This window comes from Clinocottus analis, unplaced genomic scaffold (assembly GCF_023055335.1).
Source record: "Clinocottus analis isolate CAN_PGR_092001 unplaced genomic scaffold, fCliAna1.0.p SCAF_5, whole genome shotgun sequence".
Classification (NCBI taxonomy): Eukaryota; Metazoa; Chordata; class Actinopteri; order Perciformes; family Cottidae; genus Clinocottus; species Clinocottus analis.
This window is the reverse complement of record NW_027176207.1, coordinates 6,960,420-6,983,423: the sequence shown is the minus strand read 5'-3', so window position 1 is coordinate 6,983,423 and position 23,004 is coordinate 6,960,420. Positions and strand designations below refer to the sequence as shown.

The 23,004-nt window shown below is 41.5% G+C and overlaps 1 protein-coding gene across 1 annotated transcript in view; it reads right to left on the bottom strand.

Moving 5' to 3' along the window:
• Positions 1-23,004, bottom strand: part of LOC137802136 (roundabout homolog 1-like) — a 101,079-nt gene that overhangs the window by 3,118 nt on the left and 74,957 nt on the right. The window contains exons 4-28 of the mRNA XM_068599733.1: positions 20,341-20,461; positions 19,495-19,633; positions 19,268-19,395; positions 15,972-16,096; positions 15,701-15,872; positions 9,859-10,064; positions 9,506-9,587; positions 9,253-9,415; positions 8,992-9,158; positions 8,779-8,900; positions 8,124-8,358; positions 7,786-7,907; positions 7,443-7,614; positions 5,863-6,060; positions 5,187-5,213; positions 4,355-4,394; positions 4,013-4,167; positions 3,502-3,867; positions 3,289-3,408; positions 3,062-3,197; positions 2,062-2,214; positions 1,514-1,962; positions 575-715; positions 262-483; positions 47-183 (exon numbers count right to left, since the gene is read on the bottom strand). Coding sequence (XP_068455834.1) covers positions 47-183; positions 262-483; positions 575-715; positions 1,514-1,962; positions 2,062-2,214; positions 3,062-3,197; positions 3,289-3,408; positions 3,502-3,867; positions 4,013-4,167; positions 4,355-4,394; positions 5,187-5,213; positions 5,863-6,060; positions 7,443-7,614; positions 7,786-7,907; positions 8,124-8,358; positions 8,779-8,900; positions 8,992-9,158; positions 9,253-9,415; positions 9,506-9,587; positions 9,859-10,064; positions 15,701-15,872; positions 15,972-16,096; positions 19,268-19,395; positions 19,495-19,633; positions 20,341-20,461 — 4,098 coding nt within the window. The remainder of the gene's footprint in view (positions 1-46; positions 184-261; positions 484-574; positions 716-1,513; positions 1,963-2,061; positions 2,215-3,061; positions 3,198-3,288; positions 3,409-3,501; positions 3,868-4,012; positions 4,168-4,354; positions 4,395-5,186; positions 5,214-5,862; positions 6,061-7,442; positions 7,615-7,785; positions 7,908-8,123; positions 8,359-8,778; positions 8,901-8,991; positions 9,159-9,252; positions 9,416-9,505; positions 9,588-9,858; positions 10,065-15,700; positions 15,873-15,971; positions 16,097-19,267; positions 19,396-19,494; positions 19,634-20,340; positions 20,462-23,004) is intronic.

Sequence of the window (23,004 nt, the reverse complement as noted above, 5' to 3'; positions counted from 1 at the left end):
AAAACCAATAGCTAACAGAAAACAGAGAATCTTGAATGTGATTTACCTCTTCCCCCTGTCCTTCCTGTTTGATTCTTGAGTCTCCACATGACATGAAGCTGGATGAATTAGTGTCATCAGGCTCCCTCTGAGGTGGACCTGATGGGAAAGAGGGACGACTGTACAGAAGGACATCCCCAAATTCTGTTGGAGAAACAAGAAAGGAAATGTTAGTTGGCTCGTCATTAAATGACTTATTAAAAAGTGTGCAATATCCAGTGCCTGAGTGCTGTCGGCTTTTGCTGCTTTCTTTTCCTCCGGGAGGAGTCCTGTGCTTTTCCTGGCTCTCCCCCTCTTCCAATGTAGCCTTCCTCGCCCTATGAGTCCCAGTGCTCCCACGTCGACCCCGGGCATCCCCAGAGCCCATCCGAGGTAGCGTGGCCCCCCTCACCTTAGAGTCGCTCTGGGAAATCTGGCTGGAGAAATTCAGAGGCATGCAGGAGTCTGGGGACACAGTGGAGAGATCCAAAATGTTAGAGTTATTAAGAGATAAAGAGGAGCAAATCTCTGATCTTATTCTTGGTTCAGCTTTTACCATCATTAAAGACATCTTTGGGCTGGTAGCCTTGTTGACTAGACTGGTTCTGTTTATGCCTTCTGGGCCTTTTGTGTGTTATTGCAGGACTCATGTTACTGTCAGTGGACATGGGGCTGCTGGGCCGATGGGGGCGCCGGCCTGATTTCATCACACAGATTTAGCACACATTAGGAATTTGCTCAGATCACATGACAAGTCACATGTAACGGTTCACTTAAAGTTGATACACTGTAAAAAAAAATTTAAAAAATTAAAAAAAATAATAGAGAGATTGAAGTTTTCAACCAAAAATTAATCAAGAACATTTTTAGGTTCAGATAAGGTAAAAATGTAAGATTCTCCTGATTTAATCAATACATCAATGTCGGAGCAGTGCTGTTACTGTGCTTTTATTTCTGGTTTGAAATGGGCTGGGCTTGAATATGAACAGGGTAAAGTCACTACCATTTGAGCACCAATCAGGATTTAACAACAGGGGAAACCAAAGGCGATGACAGTTGCCTAATGTTTTGTTTTTGCAGTAACCCAATGAAATCTGATAAAGCTACACCCAAACAGGGCTAATTATGCAGATTAGCTGAGTCTCACAGTGACCAACTAATAACGAACCAACATTAACTGATTGTTGCTAAGGGAAGTTTACATTTATGGAGAACTTTTTAAGATTATTAACAAGTTTCCAATAACTTTAATATTGTGACTGCCCGTGGAGCCCATGGAAAAAACAAAATTTTCATGGAAAACTAAAATGAAGTACTTTAGATTCCTCATCCTCTCTAGTCAATAAAGTATATTAAGTTACTACGCTATGTTCCTGCCAGGCAAGCTACTTTGTAGATGCTTTGGGATAAATGCTAACATCAACGTGTTAACATGGGTACAGTTGCCATCCCTAGAATCACGCGTTTAAACTTTCCTCCCCAGAAGTCCTCTCACCTGACTCCTCTGGATATCTGGACATGCGCAGACCTACAATATCCCGTGAAGATGCTACTGCCTGAGTGAAATCGCCGTCTGTGAAGAAGGATCCTTCCGAGGTGCTGACAACACTGGACCTGCCAGATGAGATGTTGTCCTCAGATGCTGAGCCCCAGCTGTTAACCATGGACCCTGTGATCGATCTGTCCAGATCCCCCATGCTGGAGGCTGGGGTCTGCTCTAGCCCGTGGAGGGGCAGCTTGTGTGTAGAGGGGTGGTGCAGCTGGTGTTTGTGCTTCGGCCGGTTGTGATGTTGACTGCAGTGGATGTCAGCAAGCTCTGCGTCTGTCTCCTCTGCCTCCTCTTCCTCTTCTTCCTCTTCCTGTACATCGGTGTCCATGCAGAATGGTATGGAGCTGTAGGTATGGGTGGGGGAAAGAGGGCGAAGGTGGCTGGCGATGTGTTGACTGGAAAGTGCATTAAACATATTTGTGCAGTCAAAACAAAAGAATGAAATGCATAGCGTCAGTTAAAAATGGTGGTATTCAGCATCTCAATCTGGTTACCTGAGGTGCTCAGTTCCATTGTGCACGCCATTGCTCAGGTCTCCCTGTGATGCTATGTTGTGTGGGTGACTGTAGGATACTTCAACAGGAGATGAGGCTGCAGCTCTTACTGGTGGGGTGGGGCAGTCTTCTTTTCTCTCCTCTCGATCAAAACTGAAAAGAAAAGGACAACTGACATGAGGTAATGGCTAAAGGAATGAGGAGTGCTGGCAGCCCTGACACATTAGTCACAGCCCATTAGACCTGTGTTCAAATCCCTTGGTCTGCCAGCAAAAAACACATTTCCATCATAGAAAAACATACAAAGAAGAAGAAACCAAGAAAACAATAGGCTTTCTCCACCATCTGTTTTTTGCTGCTGAAATGCTGCACATCTCTTGCTTGTTTCTATTATGTCCGTGTGCATTTTATGAAGTAATTATTTGCAACCTGCTGTCATAATAAACCGTCTGACAATGACAATAATCCAAACTGTGTAATTTGGTTGGTTAAAAGTGTTGACTGTAACTAAAAGTACATGTTTGAACAAAGGGTTTGCAGGTGTTCACAGCAGACCTCCAATTATGCTTGTGTGAGTCAGATAACTTCCAATATATATATATATATATATATATATATATATATATATATATATATATATATATATATATATATATATATATATATATATGTATATGAATATATATATATATATATATATATAAAAATATATATATAAATATATATAGTGAGTAATCTATTTGCGGCAAATTTTAGGGCATTTTCAAGTGCACTCCTGCAGCTATCTCTTTTTCAGACTCCACTCAACTGGCTGAAGGATCTTTGAATGTCTGTGTATTCTGTGTATTAGGTGTGCTGTATAAAAGTGCATGCATCTGTGTGTGTGTGTGTGTGTGTGTGTCTGTGTGTGTGTGTCTGTGTGTGTGTGTGTGTGTGTGTGTGTGTGTGTGTGTGTGTGTGTGTGCGTGTGTGTGTGTGTGTGTGTGTGTCCACCCCATACCTCCTCTCCATCGGTAGGCTATACTCATCACAGTCCCAGGCATTAGCATGAGGAGGAGACATAGTTTCTCCCCAGCTTACTGCATTATGTTTTGGGATCTTTGGGGCTCGCGTTCCTTTCTTTAGATTTTGACTCCCTGAGAAGGGAGAATAAAACATCAAGGTAAACACAGACGTATGGCTCGCCTCATTAAAATTCACCAGTGTACGAGTAGCCGTTGGCCTTACCGGAGGTGCTGTTACTGCCTCTGTCGGAGCTGTGGTGTGAGCCTCCTGTGCTGTGATCACGAGTCTGGTTGTAGGGGATAGTTTGAGGATGGATCATTCCTTCACTTCCTTGGAAGTGATCTGAAGACAAAGACGCAAGAACATTTTCAACACTTTTTTTTTCTTTCTTTACATAAATTTGTGTGAAGCCAATCCAATGTGACTCTACTGCACCTTTATTTAGCATGTTTTGCTCAGCTATGTTGTACTGCATCTGGGCTGCCATCTCCTTAGGTATTGGAGGCAGGTTGGGTGGCTGTTTCCAGCAGGGCATGTCCATTTGCTCTACTATAGGGCCACCGGGGCCTGCCTTATTCTTAATGCTGGCCTGAATTATCTGTGTGGTGGCATATGGGATGGGTTCATATGTGGCTGCTGAATCTCCTCCTGGACTTGCGTAGCACAAGTTGGAGTTGTTGAATGTTTTAATCTCATTCAGCTTGTTGGAGAGGTTCACGTCGCTGTAAATGGGCGTCTCAGAACCAAGCTGTCCCCCCAGTTTGTTTTCTGGATGTTTTCCATAGTTTGCTATGCAGTCAGCTGGGGATAAAACATGAGCATGAAATAAAGCATGGAAGAACACAAGTCACAAAGCTTCAGCAAATAAGACACATAGTATGTACCTTAGAGGTACTTCAGAGGCTCCCACAGTTCCTGAATTGTGTGAGCTCAGTCTTGCACTAACCTGGCCGGCTGTATGTTGTCATGTTACTGTCACTGGTGCCATTGCCATTATTGCAACAGTTGATGCTACAGTCCTTGTGATTGGCACATGCATTCGGCCAATTGTCGGGCAGCCACATCTGGTTTAGAGGTTCGCCCATGCTGAGAAGGCCGGGTCTGAAACAAGGAGGACCAGATGGCTGTCAATCAAAACCTGCCATCATCTCTGATAAATGAGCACGGGGTGGATGCATGAGGTTTATCATTTGGAGAAGGAAGACATCTCCCCCCAGTGTTTTCACAATGTAACTGCATTTCTCCTGTCAGTCTTTGTATGACACAAAGGGACAAAAATATCACTCACCTGCCAGCACTGCATACAGATTCTCCTCTTTGATACGCCACTGCACAGAGATAAAGAAAAATAGCTTGATGAGCTGTCAAAAAGAGGAAAGGGCCAAAGGCAGATAAAGTGAAGCAATGAAAGGCAGGCAGAGATTATAAGCAAAAAGTCTTAAGTCAAAAGTTTGCACTCACTTTAATACAGGCTTTCATTTATTGGGATTCAAAGTCTGACTGGTTATCTGGTTTAATGTGCATGAACACGATATAATTAATGGCCTCTGCCTTTGCCTACTGCCGCAACTGATTTAGAAACTTTGTTTGAGACAGTTTCCCTTCTGCCACCAGTAAAACGTCAAACAAATAAAAGTTCTCTGTCAGAATATATCCAGTACTTTACCTATTTAATCAAATTAACCTAACCCAGCGAACAGGCAGGCTTGGCACATCAGCATATAGAGGTTTATGCAAAAGCACATTGTTGCATTATTGTTAAAAAAAAAAGGTACCCGATAAAAATGTATTCACATGTTAGTACTTACCTACTGTGTAGGAAGCAAAAGTTGCTACATATACACTTTCAAGAAAAAACTATTGAAGCTCATATTCTTGATGATGTTTTACTTTATTCGCGATAAATTTATGTTTTAGCAGTACTACAGGTTGAGCTGCATACAATCCCACTTGTAATCTTTCAGCTTCCATACCTTCATATATGCAAATGACAATGAAAAAGTGAATTACAAGAGACAGGATGCAGTTTCATCTTAGGATATTTGAACTGAATAAAATACAATATCTTGCCAAATACATCAAATATCACAAACATTAGCAGAAAACCATGCTGTACATACCTGTAGGTGTGAAGGTGAATGATGGAACTGTGAGGACAGACAGTAGATGACCAAACTGAAATCATTTCAATAAACTTTACTATTATAGTAGCAATGTTACTCACACTATGATATTTGTATGTGTCTATTTATGCACTCTCTGCTGTGTGATGGACCTCTCTTATGTAAACAGTAAACACTGCCTCTGTCTTTGAAAAGTGTCCAGGTGAAGGTTAATGAGGGTGTGACAGGCAACCCAAGAGAGATTGGGAAAATAGCAGTGATATTGTAGCAGACATGGTAATGGCAGGTTGCCTCTAAGACCTGTGCTGTGTTGAGAAAACGACACTCTCCAAATAAACGACTAAAGGTCAGCCTTTGACTGGCTGCACAGTCGCAAATGCTAATTTGTTTCTGAAGTCTGCGTGTCAAAGGAAAATTATACCAGAGCATTTTTCTGCCTTTGATGTGATCTGCTCATCAGCCTCTTAAATTATTCCTTAATATCACTGAGAGGAAGACTGCTGTTTAACGCGGTGGCAGCTTGCCGTTGCTTCATCTCAATCGTAATGACCTTCAAATGTTCCCACAAAAACAACATGATAAACTTTGATGCGGGTGCACACAGCATAAGCTATCTTGGACATACATTCATGCACCTGTCTAAAACATACATACAACACAGAGAAACACACACCCTTGCGGATGCCGGTGTACGTGCTGCTGAGGCCGCTTCTCTTCTTGCGATGACGGTAGAGCCACACGCTGAAGATCATGAGGACCAACCAGCAGGTGGCGCCAATGCCAGCAATAAAGGCCGGTTGCCTCACCACATCTGAGATCTGAGACAATGTGTCTTTTTGCTCACTGATATCCATCATCTGTCCTGTAGAGTCTTACCAGTCAAAAAAGACAGAGGAGACATTATACAGTATGTGCAGGAAAATGAATGTTCAAAATTGTTGATGCAGCAACAAAGATACAAGAGCCTAACTTTTTTAAAAAGAGTTATGTTTCATATTTCTATTTGCATCGTTAAATATATATATATTTATATATATATATATATATATATATATATATATATATATATATATACATACATACATAGGACTGTGAAATGATTAAACATTTTAATCAAATTAATCACAGGTTTCTGTGGATTAATCATGATGAATCACATATTACTGATATGCTCTGTATATTTTTGTAAAAACAAAGATTTATGATAAAAGACGGATATGTACATTGTCATTTAAACATTGGGGTGCTGTTGTAAACAATGCAACTATAGGCCATAAGGTGAACCCCGTTATCGTTAATTAATCGATCGACAAATCGATTAATTGATCGTTAAAAGTTTCATTGGTGACATGTTTTCGTCGATAAAACTAATGCTTTTCCTGTTGCGTAGTGTGATGGTGTGTTCACATCGCGAAATATTCGCGCAAGCAAAGTCAATGCACAGACACAAATGGTTGCGAAAAAGCGAATTTTTCGCGGGCGGCGCGAATGACGCGAAGAAGCGTTGCCAATATTCGCCTTTTCGCTCTTTCGCTTTTTCGCCAGAGATGAAACGTTTAAACTTTGGCGAAATATTCGCCGGACGCCACTGCGTGGAGAAGCTCCGCCCGACGTCTCCGTTGTCCTGTTGTAGCGGAATTCAACTGGCTGCTGGTCCGCCTGAATGAGCACTGGAAGCGGCTTCATCCAGACACTCGTCCTGGAGGAGCTGTGTGCGACTCGGGATGATGTTATGAACCCAGACACGGGGCGCTTGATGTTCCGACATTTGTGGTATTCCCACAACAAGTATAACGCAGAAATAGTTATTAATGATAGCGGATAGATAGCGGAAATGAAAACTGTTTTACAGGAATGTGACCGAGTCAGTTTAGGTAAGGTGAACCCCGTTATCTTTTCATCCCGCTTCACAGTCGAGCATCTACGCAATCATGCACTCATAAAAAAGAACGAGTCGTGCTATATATATATATATATATATATATATATATATATATATATATATATATATATATATATATATATATATATATATATATATATATATATATATATATATGTATGAAGCTAAGTAACAGCAGGGAAAGCACAACATGGTGCTTACTTACACTTTTTTTGTATGAACACTGTATAATAAAAAAAGAGGCTGAGAGACACTATAGACATTTTCACTATGAGATGCTGTGTCATTGTTTAGGCTTAGCTTTCTGACATCTAACTAAATAAACACTCTTATCTTGGAAGAACGCTCACCTAATTGAAAAAACGTGACATCACTCTTGACCCCAGGTCCAGCACCGTTGCTGGCCGCAACCTCTACGCTGTAACGAATTCCTGGTGCCAGACTGGAGATGAGCACGGAAAAAGTGGAGCCATCAACCGACTGGTTTACATGATAGCGACTCTCATTACCCAGGCACCAGATCTGTCAAGAGAAGGTGACGAGAGGAGATGAGATGACAGTGATTGCCGGAGGGACACATCCGACAACACAAGAGGCATCATCAGCCTCACAACATTGTCATTTACATTCTAACTGTTACACTCATGAGTCAGAGCGTGTGTACGAGAGCGCAGGGGGGCCTTTTTTTCTTACTTTGTACTCCTGAATGACTGCGGCTTCTTCCCGTTGCAGAGGTGGTTTCCAAGCAACGAGAATGGCGGTACCATTGGCATCGCTTTTTGTCACCATAACGCCCTGCGGTGCTCTGGTAGGGGCTAAGAAAAATGAAGTACACCATCAACCATGCAGACCTAAATTAAATCACATTTGATGCTGTGCACATCCCGGTTGTAGTCTGCCTCTTGAACAGGTTTGCATACTAAAAAAGCAATACCTAGCCTTTTTACTGAAGTACTGAAAGAAATTAAAGACTTGCACCGTTGTCATTTACTTCCTCTCAGCTATTTATTACTACATTTAATACCACTCACCTTCTTCCAATGTCCTGAGCACCTTCACCTCACTGTCAGCTCCCTGGAACTCATCAAAGAAGGGGCGCACTTTAAACTCGTAGATGGATCCTCTTCTCAGCTTGCCGATCACCACGCCGTCCTCCCGTGGGGCGTGTACCTCCAGGACACTCCACTGCCCCTCTGGCTTGCCGTGCTCAGCGGACGCCCTGTAGAGCACCTTGTAACCCTGAATGTATGGGGACTGCTGCTCGACCTAGTGAAGGTGCGGATATAAAAACATGCCATATAAATGTCACAATGTGCATTTGGGCTAGACTCAAAGAGATGTGTGAATGTGATGCAATTGTAACTACATTTATTATATCTGTGTGTGTAATAAAACAACACACATCTGGGAGTCTTAAGTGAGAGTCGCACAAGACATTTTAGGCTCGAAGCTCCTTCCTGTTCTGTTCTCTACGTTTCTCTACATCTCTGTTGAAATTGAATTTGCCCACTCATCTTTGAGTTGCTTGTTTTATTTTTTAACCCACAACCCCTTGGCTTTGATATCATTTGTTGAGATGCAGTATGTGTTTACATTTACTGGCAAAATTGAACATTTTACTTTTGCCCATTTACCCTAACTCTGAAAAGTAGTAAAACTGTTCACATCATGACATGGCCCCCTTACCATCCACTGCACCCTCACAGCAGAAGCCGACACAACTGTTGGTGTATGCAGGTGGATAACCACATTGCCGAGCTCCCTCTGGACGTGACGGTGATCCACCCCCTGCATGCTGGAAGTGCCGTCTGTTGGTGCAAAAGGAAGGAAGGAAGTAAAAAGGCAATCATTCCCTTGAATTAAATTGTAACATAAAAGGAATGAAAATCCCACACCGACCTGGTGTTCGGACGGAGTCGGAGATTGGACTGGGGTCACTGAGGCCATAAGCATTCACCGCTCTGACCATGAAGAGGTAGACAGCTGCGGGCTTCAGGTCCCTTAGTACAAAAGTCTGCATCTTTATATGCTCAGCAAGGGTCACCCATCTGCTGCCTAAAGTATAACTGCAGGGAGAGGTGACGAAAGAGTCACACACAGATGCAAGAGAAGTTTCACCAAGCTTTATAATTGGCATACAAAATATTACATGTCTCTGACCTGAATGCCTCGATCAGGTAAGATGTAGGTGTTGCGCCGGCATCGAGTTTCCACGACAGAGTGACAGAGGTATGGAGGATGCCGGTCACCTCAGGTTTAGATGGAGCATTGGGGATCAGCTTCGGGTCTATTGGCTGACTGGACTGAACAACAACTCCAAACTCTGCCAGAGATAACAAGAAATGAATTTAAGTACACAACACAGGACTCTTTGCCGTGTACTGACAACATTTAATTAATTTGTGTAACCTACCCTCCACCTGTAAGTAAGCTGTCCAGGAAGCCTCTCCATTTTGACTGGAAGCTACACAAGTGTAGAAGCCTGTATCTCCAAGCTGAGGAGAGGAAGTCCAGTAGTATATATGTGTGTATATATATATATATATATATATATATATATATATATATATATATATATATATATATATATATATATATATATATATATATACAGATATATGTATATATAGCTGTATGAAGCTAAGTAACAGCAGGGAAAGCACAACATGGTGCTTACTTACACTTTTTTTTTACATTTTCAGTGGGCTGGCTTGGCTCAGTGCTGTTGCTGTAACTGCTAAACACTAACTGCTGTGTTACTCCTACCTTGGCGTAGCGGATCTCCAGTGATCCTGTGTTTGCTACAGACATGCGGGAGTCCACTGGAGACACCACGACACCATCCTTCTTCCAGTGGACTGTAAGTGGTGGAAAGTTAGCTGTTTGGCAACCCAGCACCACTGTGCTGTCCACAGGAATGGTCTGATTGAGTGGGCCCTGCCTAATCACAGGAGGTGGGTGATCTGACCCAGCTAATAGAGAAAAAAAGAAAAAGTAGTGAAAGATGAATAATGTAAAAAAAAATTAATGCAGAGAGCACATAGAGCACTCAACAATACAAAACAACTATTTTGTTTGCTTTTTTAAGAGTTTTTTTTAAGGAATGAGCAAACATGTTTCTGAGGGAACGCCGAATCATTATTATTTTTAATAACATAGCAAGTTGTCATATTTAACTTGCAATGTTGACTGCAAACGCAATTTATTTACATTACACATGCATTTAATGTTAAGCTTGCAAAAGCCACTCCAGCTAAAACTTGTGGGTTTTTTGTGGTCATGTTTGTTCACCTAAAAACATTTGTTTGAGGTTTGAAAAACACTGTAGACAATGTAAGGACAGTATTGGTAAAGTAAGGTTATGGATAGATCTCACTTTTGTGTACTTAATACACTCTATACAGAGGAAACACGGTCTCTGAAGTTGCTCACAGGATGCTATAATTTCCTGTTGGTACAAAAGGTATGCTATTTTCTTTTATTGATCTTCATTCTGTTGATTTGTGTGGCAAAGCCACGTACCATTTTAACTGCAAGGTCACTGGTTTGATTCTGGTTGTTGCATCTTGTTGTGGCCCTCTGTCTTCTTGCATTCCCATCTCTATATCTCTACTATCACTTTCAAATAATGGGTGAAATGCCAAAAAAAACAGCAGTTGACACAACACATATATTGTGTCAACAATATATAATGGAATTGTAGATTGAGGTTGACAAAAGATCAAAGTCATCAAGAGAGACAGAAATAAAAGAGAGTAAAAAATGAAACACGAAACCCCGCCAAAAAAATGTAAGAGAGATAAGATGTGAAAGATATTGAAAGGAAAACTGGTAAAGAGAGAAGAATAGGTTGAGGTGGCTGAGCAGGCAGTGGAGGAAAAAAAAAAATCAACTTTTGCCCTCCGGTGGAGAACAACTAATTGTTCATTCAGCAGTCTGTACTGCTAGAGCCGGCTCCAATCACAACGGCAAAGCCCAACAAATAACCACCCTACTAAGATAACAGAACTTCTTTTGGTTGCCAAGATTTCTTCTGTCGGTCTTTTTCGATCGCTAATTGGTGGTCACTGAGCCTGTACCTGGTCAGGGTCTGACTCTGCTTCTTACCTCTGATAGAAGAGAGGTATTCTGCCAATGTATAATCTCTCTCTCTCTGTCTCTCTCTCTCTCTCTCTCTCTCTCTCTCTCTCTCTCTCTCTCTCTCACACACACACACACACACACACACACACACACACACACACACACACACACACACACACACACACACACACATTTGAAAACCTGCTGGATGGAGACCGGTGTTCTAGATAAATAAATAAAAATACCCAAAAAAGGTGATGGAAACACGCCTTGAAAACTGCTGGAGGTGCCAGTTATTTCCATACAAATGCACCACTCCAAAAGGGGATGAGAGGAGCGTGGGGGATGAAGATAATATGGGGGCGGTGGAGAGTAGTTTTTCCATTACTTTTAACAGATTTTTCACAAGTGGATGCCTCTCATGTTCCTATAATGGAGGCTTTACACATTACCAACATAGACAGCAAATTATCCTTTATAACTAATTGAGCCGTACTGAACCGAGATGTAGCAACTGACTGTTTAAGGTTGAAGCAATTATCGTTATTTATTTATTGTATATGTACATAGTATGCAGTCATCCACACACATGTATTCATGATCACACAGGTCATTTAGTTGGGAGCTTGTGTACTTTGCCAGTGGTGTGTAATTACTGGCGTGGCCCTCCAAGCACATTTGAATTGCTTTTTCTTTTTTTCTTTTGTTGACAATTTACACAGTTAATTGTGTCCCTCAGTTCCATATCAAGTTACCTTTCAATAAAATTGTGTCAATTCTGCCCTCTTAATTCACAGATATTTACAGTAAAATTAGTTAGTTAGTTAATAAATTTAATTTTCAGTGATAAAATAGAAAAGTCCAAACCCTCTTTAAACACAATCACCAAGGAAACAGATGGTTTTGAGCAACAGAAATCTTGAATTCCCGTCACTGACAGTTAGTTGTTTTCATCCAAAGCCAGTTAGTAGCCTTAGACACATGGGCCCTGTTCCTCCTGCGTGGTTTAACAAAGTCGATCAAATGTCCTATAAGCTTAACCTAATGGGATGATTGACTATAGGATATATCGGTTGCACGAAGGTGGATCATCCCTCAAACGGTTTCGTTCCTTATAACCTGACGTCTGTCCTCAGGATAATTGGTCGAGCCATATTGGACCAAAAAAACAAAAAACAAATCTGTCTGGAGCCGCAAAAAATGCAAAGCCTTACATAAGCCTTATAATGAAGGCAACGCATGCTGTAAGTGTCTATATCAGCCTACTATCAAAATGACTCAGTAGCCTACAAATAACGAACTAGTAAATTAATAAATAAATAAATAAATAAATAATGAGCATTCGTGATTAAATGTTTATCTTTCCCGCAGCGCATGCTGGAGCATCCCTGTCTCCTACAAATTACGTTCCCCCAGAACACGCATCTTCAATTACGTTGACGAGAAACGTATTTTCTCCCTGATTACGTCTGTCTTTGAGGTATTACAAATACGTTGATTATACGTCTGTGATTGATGTACTAAAATTTGTGTATAAGCAACGTATTTGTAATACATACTACAAATAGGCTACGTTGCTTTTACACATATTTTAGTTTGAATGAATGAATGAAAAGTACTTTATTAATCTCCAAGGAGAAATTTTTTGACTGTTTCATTGTTTATTACAATTACATTTATAATCATGTGTTTGTGTCATTGTTTTCTTGCTTTCCCGCTGAATTTAAGCATATTTGAATTTCTAAACTCTGCAGAGGAAAAGAAAAGGGGCGGTGTGAGGCCAGTAACGGGGCCGGTCTGAAGACGACTTGGCCGCCGATGTGAGGCCGATAACAAGGCCGAAGGTGCCGGTAACGGCACGCATCGCACCTGGGTCCGGGCCGGTAATGGCCCGTGTCGCACCGGGGTCAGCGTCGCACCGGGGTCAGCGTCGCACCGGGTCCAGTCTTCTCTAAGTCGGGTTGTTTGTGAATGCAGCCCAAAGGGAGCGATAAACTCCATCTACTGCAGTGAACCACTGCAGTTAACTCAACAGACACTCGGATCATCTTCTCAATACAAAGCAAACATGCAGGCAATCCTTCCACATTGGCAATGAAAGCAAATGATTTGGTCCAAGAACTGTTGAATCCTCTGTTCTCCTCAGCTAACTTTCTCTTTTTCCCTTTGGGATCCAAGGCCCATTACACATCCGCAGGTTTGTTTGCAACAGCCACCTGCCAAGCTGAAAAAAACGTGTGTCGCAGGCGTATGACGCAAATCTTCGTTGACAGAAGTGTTGAAATTTTATATTTTTTCTACACATTTTTACAGCATTGGAAAACATTCATAATGTTTGTCCTCCTACAGAAAGCATATTAAAACAATTATTGTTATTTTTTTTCCCCCCATCTTTTTCCATTTTCATACATTTTTAAAAAAGCTCCTGTGAGCCACTAAGATGGCGCTGAAGAGCTGCATGCGGCTCGAGAGCCACAGGTTGCCGACCCCCGGGCTAGAGAGTCACATCAGCATCGCAAAATATCGGACAAGTAAATGTGTAAGTATTTAAATAGGGTGACCAGATTTGAATTTGTGAAAAATGAGGACACTTCGTCGCGGGGGATGCTGTTGTAAACAATACAACTATAGGCCGTGAGGTGAACCCCGTTATCGTTTCATCCCGCTCAACAGTTGTGCATCTACGCGATCTTATCCTCATAAAGAAGAACAAGTCGTGCTAAGTTCTCTCTACAGTCAGAGCTCGCGCAAGAAAGTGGAACTTAAAGGGCAATATACACCCTTGCAACTACAACTGCGGCTGGCCATGCAGTTGGATCGATGGACTCGTTTTGGTTTATAGTTCCCCTGCCTTTTTAATACTGCAGAACAGTAGGTGGCGCAACGACTGTAGAGTCGACCTGCACCGATATCTCCCTCCAGGAATTTACCGCCATCTGTGTGTCCTTATACTCTGTCAAAGACGGGTAATATAAATGCTCACCTCTTTATAAAAATGCGGACCTCCTCAGCCAAACGTTCTTTAACGGGATCCATTGTTCGTGTTTCTGCTATAGCTTTTAAAAATAGCTGTATTATGCTATAAAACCGGAAATGCGAAAGGATGTGGTTAACAGACCATTCACAGGCTTGCAGGCTGCAAACGGCTTGCATAGCCTTGTCGGATAGTCAGAAATTTTGTGCGACACACGCAAGATGGCTGATGGGACTACGCAAGGGGGCCGTTGCGTGTCTTGCGTGTCTCGCGTGCTTGCGTCTCTGCGTAAAACCCAAGTATAAATGACCCTTAAGGGAGATACTGTTTCCAAAACTTGTAAGAGCCTAATAACTAGTTTGTTAAAGACCCAGAGAAACACAAATATCCAACGAGGCAAAATCCCGGACGTTTTTGGAATCCCTGCCAGATGCATTTTTTAGGTCTCGAAAAGAGGACATGTCCGGGAAAAAGAGGACGTCTGGTTAACCTAGTTTAAAAAATGTATCGGCTAATTTTAAGTGCCTTATCATCCACATCAATCAGATTATATTTATTTAAATGTGCCCGCTGGCAGTATTATACGAATTAATATATACTTATGAGGATATATGTACTGTATGCACGTATCAAGTAGTGTATACGTGTATATTCATCTATGTGTGTGTAGATTACCATATAACGAGGAGTTTGGGCGGATCATTATGTATGTATTATTCATAATCAGAAATTCGATCAATTGAAGCAATGATAAGTATTCTTATCATGAGCCACTGTCATCATTTTCTACAATAATGATATGTATGGTGTACTGTAACACTGTCATACATATAACTTTGAGTGCTTTTAACACATCCATAAGTTTCTTAAGCGTTAAATAAGCATTACGAGCAGCACGGCGTGCAGCGCCTTTCTCGACGTTCTCCGCATCGCCGACACCGTACAAACATGTACGACTTGCAAAAAAGCAAGCTGTGGCCTCGCGCTTTGTTACACAATCCTTCTGTGATCCAGTCTGCATATGCATATATGTATTGTGTACATTATGTGAGACGGACAGCGCTCGGCTGCGCCAGTGTTCAATGTACAGCTCCAGAAAGACTCGTGAATAAATTTGTCCTCGTCGGCAGAATCTAGAGCGCTCATGCAGGAAGTCATGATGACATGAGAACGAATCTTGGCGATCTGGAAGAACTCTCTCTCTATGAAACTAATGTAACCAATATCGCTACTTCATCAATGAGGAAGGGAGCTGCTGTTTTTTTGGTGGGAGTTGCCAACTTATCCAATGAACTTTCACTAAACCTGCTCTGGACCACGCTAGGGGATTTCTATGTGTTGCTATGGTAATTGATCTAAACTGGCTTCGTAGAACCGAAAAGTCTGATCTATGTCATCTTATCCTGGAAATTATCCAGCTATATCAGTAAACCACGTACTGGGAACAGGGCCCAGCTCAACAATGTAGTCTGTTTACATTGAAGACAAAACATTGAAGCTGAAAAGCTGCTCCCCTCCATCTGCCCTCCATCACACCTTCCCTGTACTCACAGTCTGTGACCTCAAGCAGTGCTTTGGTAATAACACTGCCAGCAATGTTGAGAGCCTGGCAGCTGTAGAAGCCGCCATCAGAGCGCTGAACATCGCTAATAGTCAAACTGCCCATCTGGGAGACAGACAGACGGCTAAAAGGCTGCGGTGGTTGGTAAGAGAACAGGAGGCTCTGGGGAGAAGACAAAGATAAGAAAGTTAGAATCCCATTTATTTGCTATTTGCAAAGAGACGTGATTAAGTGTGACGACAGACCGAGTGTCAATCTCACCTCACTGCCCTCCCTCTGCCAGAAGATAGCGGGCTGTGGGTTGCCAGTGGCCTCGCACTGGAAGGTGACCGTCCTGCCCACTGCCGCCACCTGGTTCCTGGGGCGTATGGCAAATGCCGGGGGCACTGCAGAGGAAATGAGGCCCTAATTAACTGGCAGCCTGATACATTGTCATCATTTCCAGTTTTAGAACATCTCAGTATGCATGAAAAGCTTAAGGAGTAAAGGCTAAGTGTGTATGAAGCAGGGGACAGACATTATTTACCTTATTTTCTAATATTAAAAAAAAAAAAACAGCACATACTGTATCTATTGATTAACCAGAACGGGAATTACATACTGTATTGGCGGATGGATAAACAGTGAAGAGGACAATGACAGGGGCTTAAGATTTCTTGTTGCTGTCAGATGGTGGATGCGGGACGGATGACAACTTACCAGTATTGACTACAAGGGAAAAGACACAAAGAAAAAAGCAGTTGTAATGAGTAATGAAGGCACACACATGGTTTATGGAACTGCAATGATGCACTCAACAGTACTGACACACGCATGAAAGACAGTATGGGTATGCAAGTTCAAACGTATCTATGTGCAGAATCTTTATGAATTAAAGTAAAACATTTCTTCAAAACATTCCTCCCCCAACCACACACACACACACACACACACACACACACACACACACACACACACACACACAAAAGTAAAACAAGGCCCTGTTCCACATACGTGGTTCAACAAAGTTGATCAAATGTCCTATTATCCAGCCTAACCGAACGAGATGATTGACTACAGGATATGTCGATTCCATGAATGTGGATTCCCCCTCAAACGGTCTTGTTCATTCTAACCAGACGTCAGTCATCAGGATGCGCATGCCCGCTCCTCTTCAGAAGGGAAAAAAAAACAAAAGCCAAATTCCTGATGTTCTTTTTCTAGAAAGACTGTCTCTTTTCTCTGCTGACAAATGGAAGATGATCGTGACTACATATGATGAATTTAAGTCCATAATCATGGCAAAATCTAATGGTGCTTTCACATTCAAGCGTAGCCAATATTCGCAACACTTCCTGTTGTGAATGCAACGTAACACCGCCTCGGCTGGTCGGGATATAATTAATGCAAAATATAAGACAAGTAAATGTGTCAAAAAAATAAAATAATTAATTAATAATAATTAATTAACTAATTTTAAGTGCCTCATCACCCAAATCAATCAGATTATATTCATTTAAATGTGCCTGTTGGCAGTAGTACACAAATAATATATACGCACATATGTATCATCAGAAATTCAATCAATTGAAGCAGGGATAAGTATTTTTATTATGAGTCCACCTTCATCATGTTCTATAATAATGATTTGTATCGTGTACTGTCTTATAATTATACGTGCTTTCAACACATCCATAAGTTTCTTAAGCCCTACAGAAACGTTATGAACAGCACGGCATGCAGCGGCTTTCACGATGTTTTCCGCATCGCAGACACAAACATGTACCACTCGCAAAAAAGCAAGCTGTGGCCTTGCACGTTTACACAATACTTCTGTGATCCAGTCTGCATATACATATATCTATTGTGTACATTATGTGAGACGGACAGCGCTCGGCTGTGCCTCTGTTCAATGTACAGCTCCAGAAAGTCTTGTAAATAAATGAGTCCTTGTCGGCAGAATCGATAGCGCTCATATGAAGTCATCATGATGTGAGAATGGATCTTGGCGATCTGGAAGAACTCTCTACCTATAAAACTAATATAATACAACTAATATGGCACCTTCATCAATGAGGAAGGGAGCTGCTTTTTGTCTGGTGGGAGTGGCCAGCTTATCCAGTAAACTTTCACTAAACCTGCTTTGGACCAGGTTAGGGGATTTTGATGTGTTGCTATGGTGATTAATCTAAACTGGCTTCGTAGAACCGAAAAGCCTGATCAACGTCATCTTATCCTGGAAATTATGCAGCTAAAGTAAACCATGTAGGTGGAACAGGGCCCAGGTGTTAATGGACAAGGCCTGCTGTTTAGCCCCTTTTGGACCCAACAGACTAGTTGACTGGAAGGTGCGAAAAAAACGTATTTGTAATTGCCGCTTTGAGTTTTAGGGCCAGACGTCCTTGAGGCGTATTTGGACAAAGATGCAATCCTCTAACGAGCACGTAAAACTGTGAGGGGTGAGAAATTAGTATTTTGTCTGGATAGAAGGTAGAAAAGCTGCTGGTGGTATGCAGAGATTTACGACTACTGGGACTATTGCACATATTAACATCTGTATGCTGGATTTATAGTTAAAAAATAATGGCTAAACCAGCAGGTTTTGTAACTACTGTGAGAGGATTGCACTGATTATTGTTCAATATGATGCATTTGTCTGAAGAAACGTGTATTGTGAAGAGGACATTTGATTAAATTGTGCATGCTGCATCTGTTTCAATTGACAACTGTTTGATATCAACCAAATGTTCTCGGTCCGTAAAAAATATTCCATGGTGAAGACTAACACTATGATTGCACCTGCCAGAATTGTTTTAATTTAATTATGAAACATACATTAACATAGGTAGCTTGCTGTTTCCTCTCACAATACAACTTACTCACCTACCTTCCTGCCCTTCTCCAATGATTGACCAAATTAGTTATGGACCCCCCAAGACACTCAATTTTTTTGGTGGGAGAGGAAGACGGTATAATTGGAACCATGTAATTCCACCCATGTCGTATCTTTAATAAAGTCCTACTGCCCTCACGGTCTATGTCACACACTGTGTCACTGCTTGGTCACTTGCGTGGTTATGTATAGATCTGTGTGTGAAGCTACGTGTCAGTGCTCATTTTCGCCCACGGATTTAAGAAATAAAGGGTGTCAATAGGCCAGAACCCACAGACCAAATGAATCTATCATATGCAAGCAAGTAAACATTTACTCTGCACGCTCTTCTCGGTTTATACAAGACATTAACATGAAATGCACTGTAAACAAACTGCTGTGATGTCCTTTGCTGCGTGTTTGTTATAATTGCTGCAGACATCATATGACCTCGAGCAAGAAAGTGGAAAGGGAAAAAAAGACAAATTCCAGAAATACTGTAACTCTGCCTGTCTGTACTGTAAGCATAAAGTCACTGCCTGCCAATTTGTGACACTACAACACAGGATTAGTTCTCCTCTTAGGCTAGAAGCAGCTGTGTTGCAAATATCAATAAATGTCCAAAAAAAAGGGACATTTAGACCAGTTTATTTAGAAGAGAAGAACGTTTAGAGGACATTGCATGAGAGGGTCGGGTTGTACTGACCATGTACAGTGAGCGTGGCGGATGATTCAGACTTGCCAACCATGTTCTCCACCACACATGTATAGGAGCCCTCATCTGAAGAGGTCACTTGGCTAACAATCAATGTATGGTCCTCTAGGATTTCAAATCTGTGGAGAGAACGGAGACATAAATCATGAGATGAAAGAAAAAGTTCAACGGCACGGTAGCATGGTAAATTAATGCATAGAGGGCTTTTTGTGCATTACCGGCCCTTAGGAAGGTCGAAGTCGTCTTTCCTCCAGCGGACAGTGGGAACTGGGTCTCCTTGAACAACACAGTGGAACTCCACGCTCTCCTCTGCCAACACCACCACACTGCTGGGCCGCTTCATGAAGGTTGGCCGCTCTGCAGGGCAGCGACGAACATAAATTTAAATTTTTCCCCAAAAAACAAACCCAAATACACACCACACTTCTAGTAATACAAAAAGAAAACCTAGCAAAATATGTAAAGTAATCTACATATTGCAATTATCATAGAGTTTGGAAACATTTAATATTCAACTGATACTCATCCATCAGTCTCCAAAGTCATTTATTATGCACAACCTGTAGAATAACATATTTTGACCTAGTTCTGCATTCAGCAAAAATATTCTCACAGCCTTGAATGGCTCAATGGGGCACTGTACTATATACCTCCAACCTCAACCAAGGTCATCTAACCTTGTAATACTGATAAGAGCTCTATTCGGATGGGAAATGTTGAAATGTAAAAATAAGTAGGAGGGTGGAGAACTGAGGCTGGAAACAGGCTTTGGGGAAAGAGTGGCGGTATGGAGCTCTTGTACTGAAAGGTTTGAGGGGTTGTAGTGTTGGATATAGCAGTGCTAGGTGTTCAGCACTTGTTTGGAGGGAAAAGCTCTCCAAAGCTGGCTATCTGGATGGTAGTGCTGCATAATCAACGTAATTAATGGGTTCTTATACCCCAGTAACAACAAATATGCATAGCAGACTGGCAAACTAAACAACTGTGAACTGAGAGGGTACTTAGATTAAGTGAAGCACTCCAACAGTGGGAAATGCAATCACCAAGCCTGCCTCAAATGTTACCTAGCACAGTGAGTTCAGCGATCTCGCTCTCCCTCTCTCCCACCATGTTGGTTCCAACGCAGATGTATTTCCCTGCATCAGTCTTCCTGGTATTGGTGATCATCAGTTTGCCACTGCGAATCTAAAAGAAAGCACAGAAGATATTTGCACAGCTGTTTTCTTATGAGTGTGTATGTGCACTGTGTGAGTGAGAGTGGCCCTTTCATAATTGATATGTGGTCAAAGATTTAAAAATGAATGATTAAATGTGTCACCGCTGAAGTCCTGCAAGTGGGGCTTGTGTGTATCTGAATGCATCTCTTTATCTGAGGACAGAATGTGCATTGCTTTTCAAGTTGCACAGAAGGTCACCTATTATGAAATTACATAATTCATATCTAGTGCTACATTAGCACAGAACCCTGGGAACAAAGACACCATCTCTTTGTAGAGACCTTCCTCAGATCTCAGCCATCTTTGCCTTTCCCAAACTTTTAATCCCCACTATACTGAAATCTGCACAAGCACACACACACACACATACACACGCACACACACATGCACACACGCACACACACATGTGCGCGCACACACAAACACACACACATCAAAGAGGTAGAAGATATATGCACTCCATACTTTTTTCGTTCTATTCATATCCCAATACACCAGACACCCCCACAGACTATGCTAGTTGTCTTTACAGCTTACAATGTTAGCTACTTCACTTATAGTGTACAACTACTCAGTGCTAGAGGTGATACCATAGCAGCACTCAGCAAGCATGATACTCTACCGGGTTCAAATGACTATCAGAAGATCCCGCACCAAACACAAGGCCATTCCCTGCACCCAGACATCTGACACTTTCTCCAAGGTATTCAATTAAACTCTCATCCTCGTTATTGTGATTTAAAATTGCTTTTCTCCCCTAGTCACACTAAGAAACAGAATCAATCTATTCACACAAGTCTGCTGAAGACACACACAGCCTGGAATAGGGCGGCTCTGTTATTTCTTAACTGAGGTCAGAGGTCAAGGCTGCCTACGATGCTGCGTCCATGAAGCAGGCCGGGGACTCAGCTTCATGCTAGACAGCACCTGGCTTGTTGTGCACGCTCTACTCACCAGCATACAGATACAATGCATCATTAAATTGCTGCTGCAGGGTTGAAACCAACAGCCTTTTATTTATAAGTAAGCATCCTTCAGACTAACCTTACGCCGCAAACAGCTCATACCGTACATCAAGCTAATAAAAACTAAGCGTGGCCTAACTGTGGTTGACATTCTAAATGTGTTGCAAATGATGTGGTTTGAAGAAGATGATTTAACGGGCTGTGGTGTGACTTGTGGTCCTGTGTACTTTTCATACAGAAGCCAACCACTCACAATCACAAAGAGCGGGGAATTTGGGAACTGGTTTTGCAGATCCAGCCGTTGCTGTCAGTGTCCAGTGGATTTGGTTTGGATGTTTGAACTCATATTAGAGTCAATACTAAATGTTTCATGACTGACAGTATTTTATTTGACCAAAACAAATACATATTAAAATGTAAAAACATGTTGGTTTTGTTTATATATATATATATATATATATATATATATATATATATATATATATATATATATATATATATATATATATATATATATATATATGTATATATATATATATATATATATATATATATATATATATATATATATATATATATATATATAATTGATTGAAGAGATGATCTAGTGCAAACCAATGCCACAGACTATGCTATACTTGTTTTGCAACTGTCTGCTGTTTGCTGTAAGTACTGCTGCACTAGTAACTTTAGCAGCTGATTAAAGAGCAGGCCGAGAGCTTTTTTACTTCCTGGACTGACCGCTCCTCGGTTTTAGCAGCCGTTCCATTTCAAAGAAATCCAAATGTGGTTTGTCTATCCTCCATCTCGGACACTGAAACCTCAGCTTTTGCTTCTACTTTCTTTCAGTGTTCTCCTTCTTCTTCACATAGCCTTAGATGCCCTAAAGGCCCACACGTTCTCGAGCAGGGGTGGGCAAACTATGGCCCGTTGGGCATTTTAATCTGGCCCGCAGAGTATTATAATTATTCTAATTTTTAAAAAAATATATATTTTTTTTAAAGAAATTTAAAAAATGTAAATTATTCACTAGAAAATTTCGCAAGAAATTTTGAAAGTGTGGCTACTACTGCCGTAAGACATCGCAATATATAACTTTAGTTTATTACGCTGTCTCTCCTCAAAAACACTGTCTCGCCACTTTGTTCACGCGACCGTAATTACATATGCGCGCACTTTAACACACACACACACACACGCACACACACACACACACAGTCAGCTATTTCAGGTAGTTAACTTCCTGTGTGTCTGTGTTTGTGTGTGTGTCTGTGTGGACTGTATGTGTCTGTTTGTGTGTATGTGTGTGTGTGGGTCTGTTTGTGTGTGTGTATGCGCACATAGACACAGTGAGCCATTTTGTCTTCGCTCCTCCTGCCTGTGTGCGTGCGTGTCAACTATTGTCGCGGTGACAGACCTGATTGGTGCACCTGTGTCACTGTTTCACAGAGACTGTGGATTTATTGAAAACAGCCTGAAAACAGCATTTCAAACTATTGTATTTGACAGACAACCGTGGTTCCCACGGTGGCGAAAATAACATAAT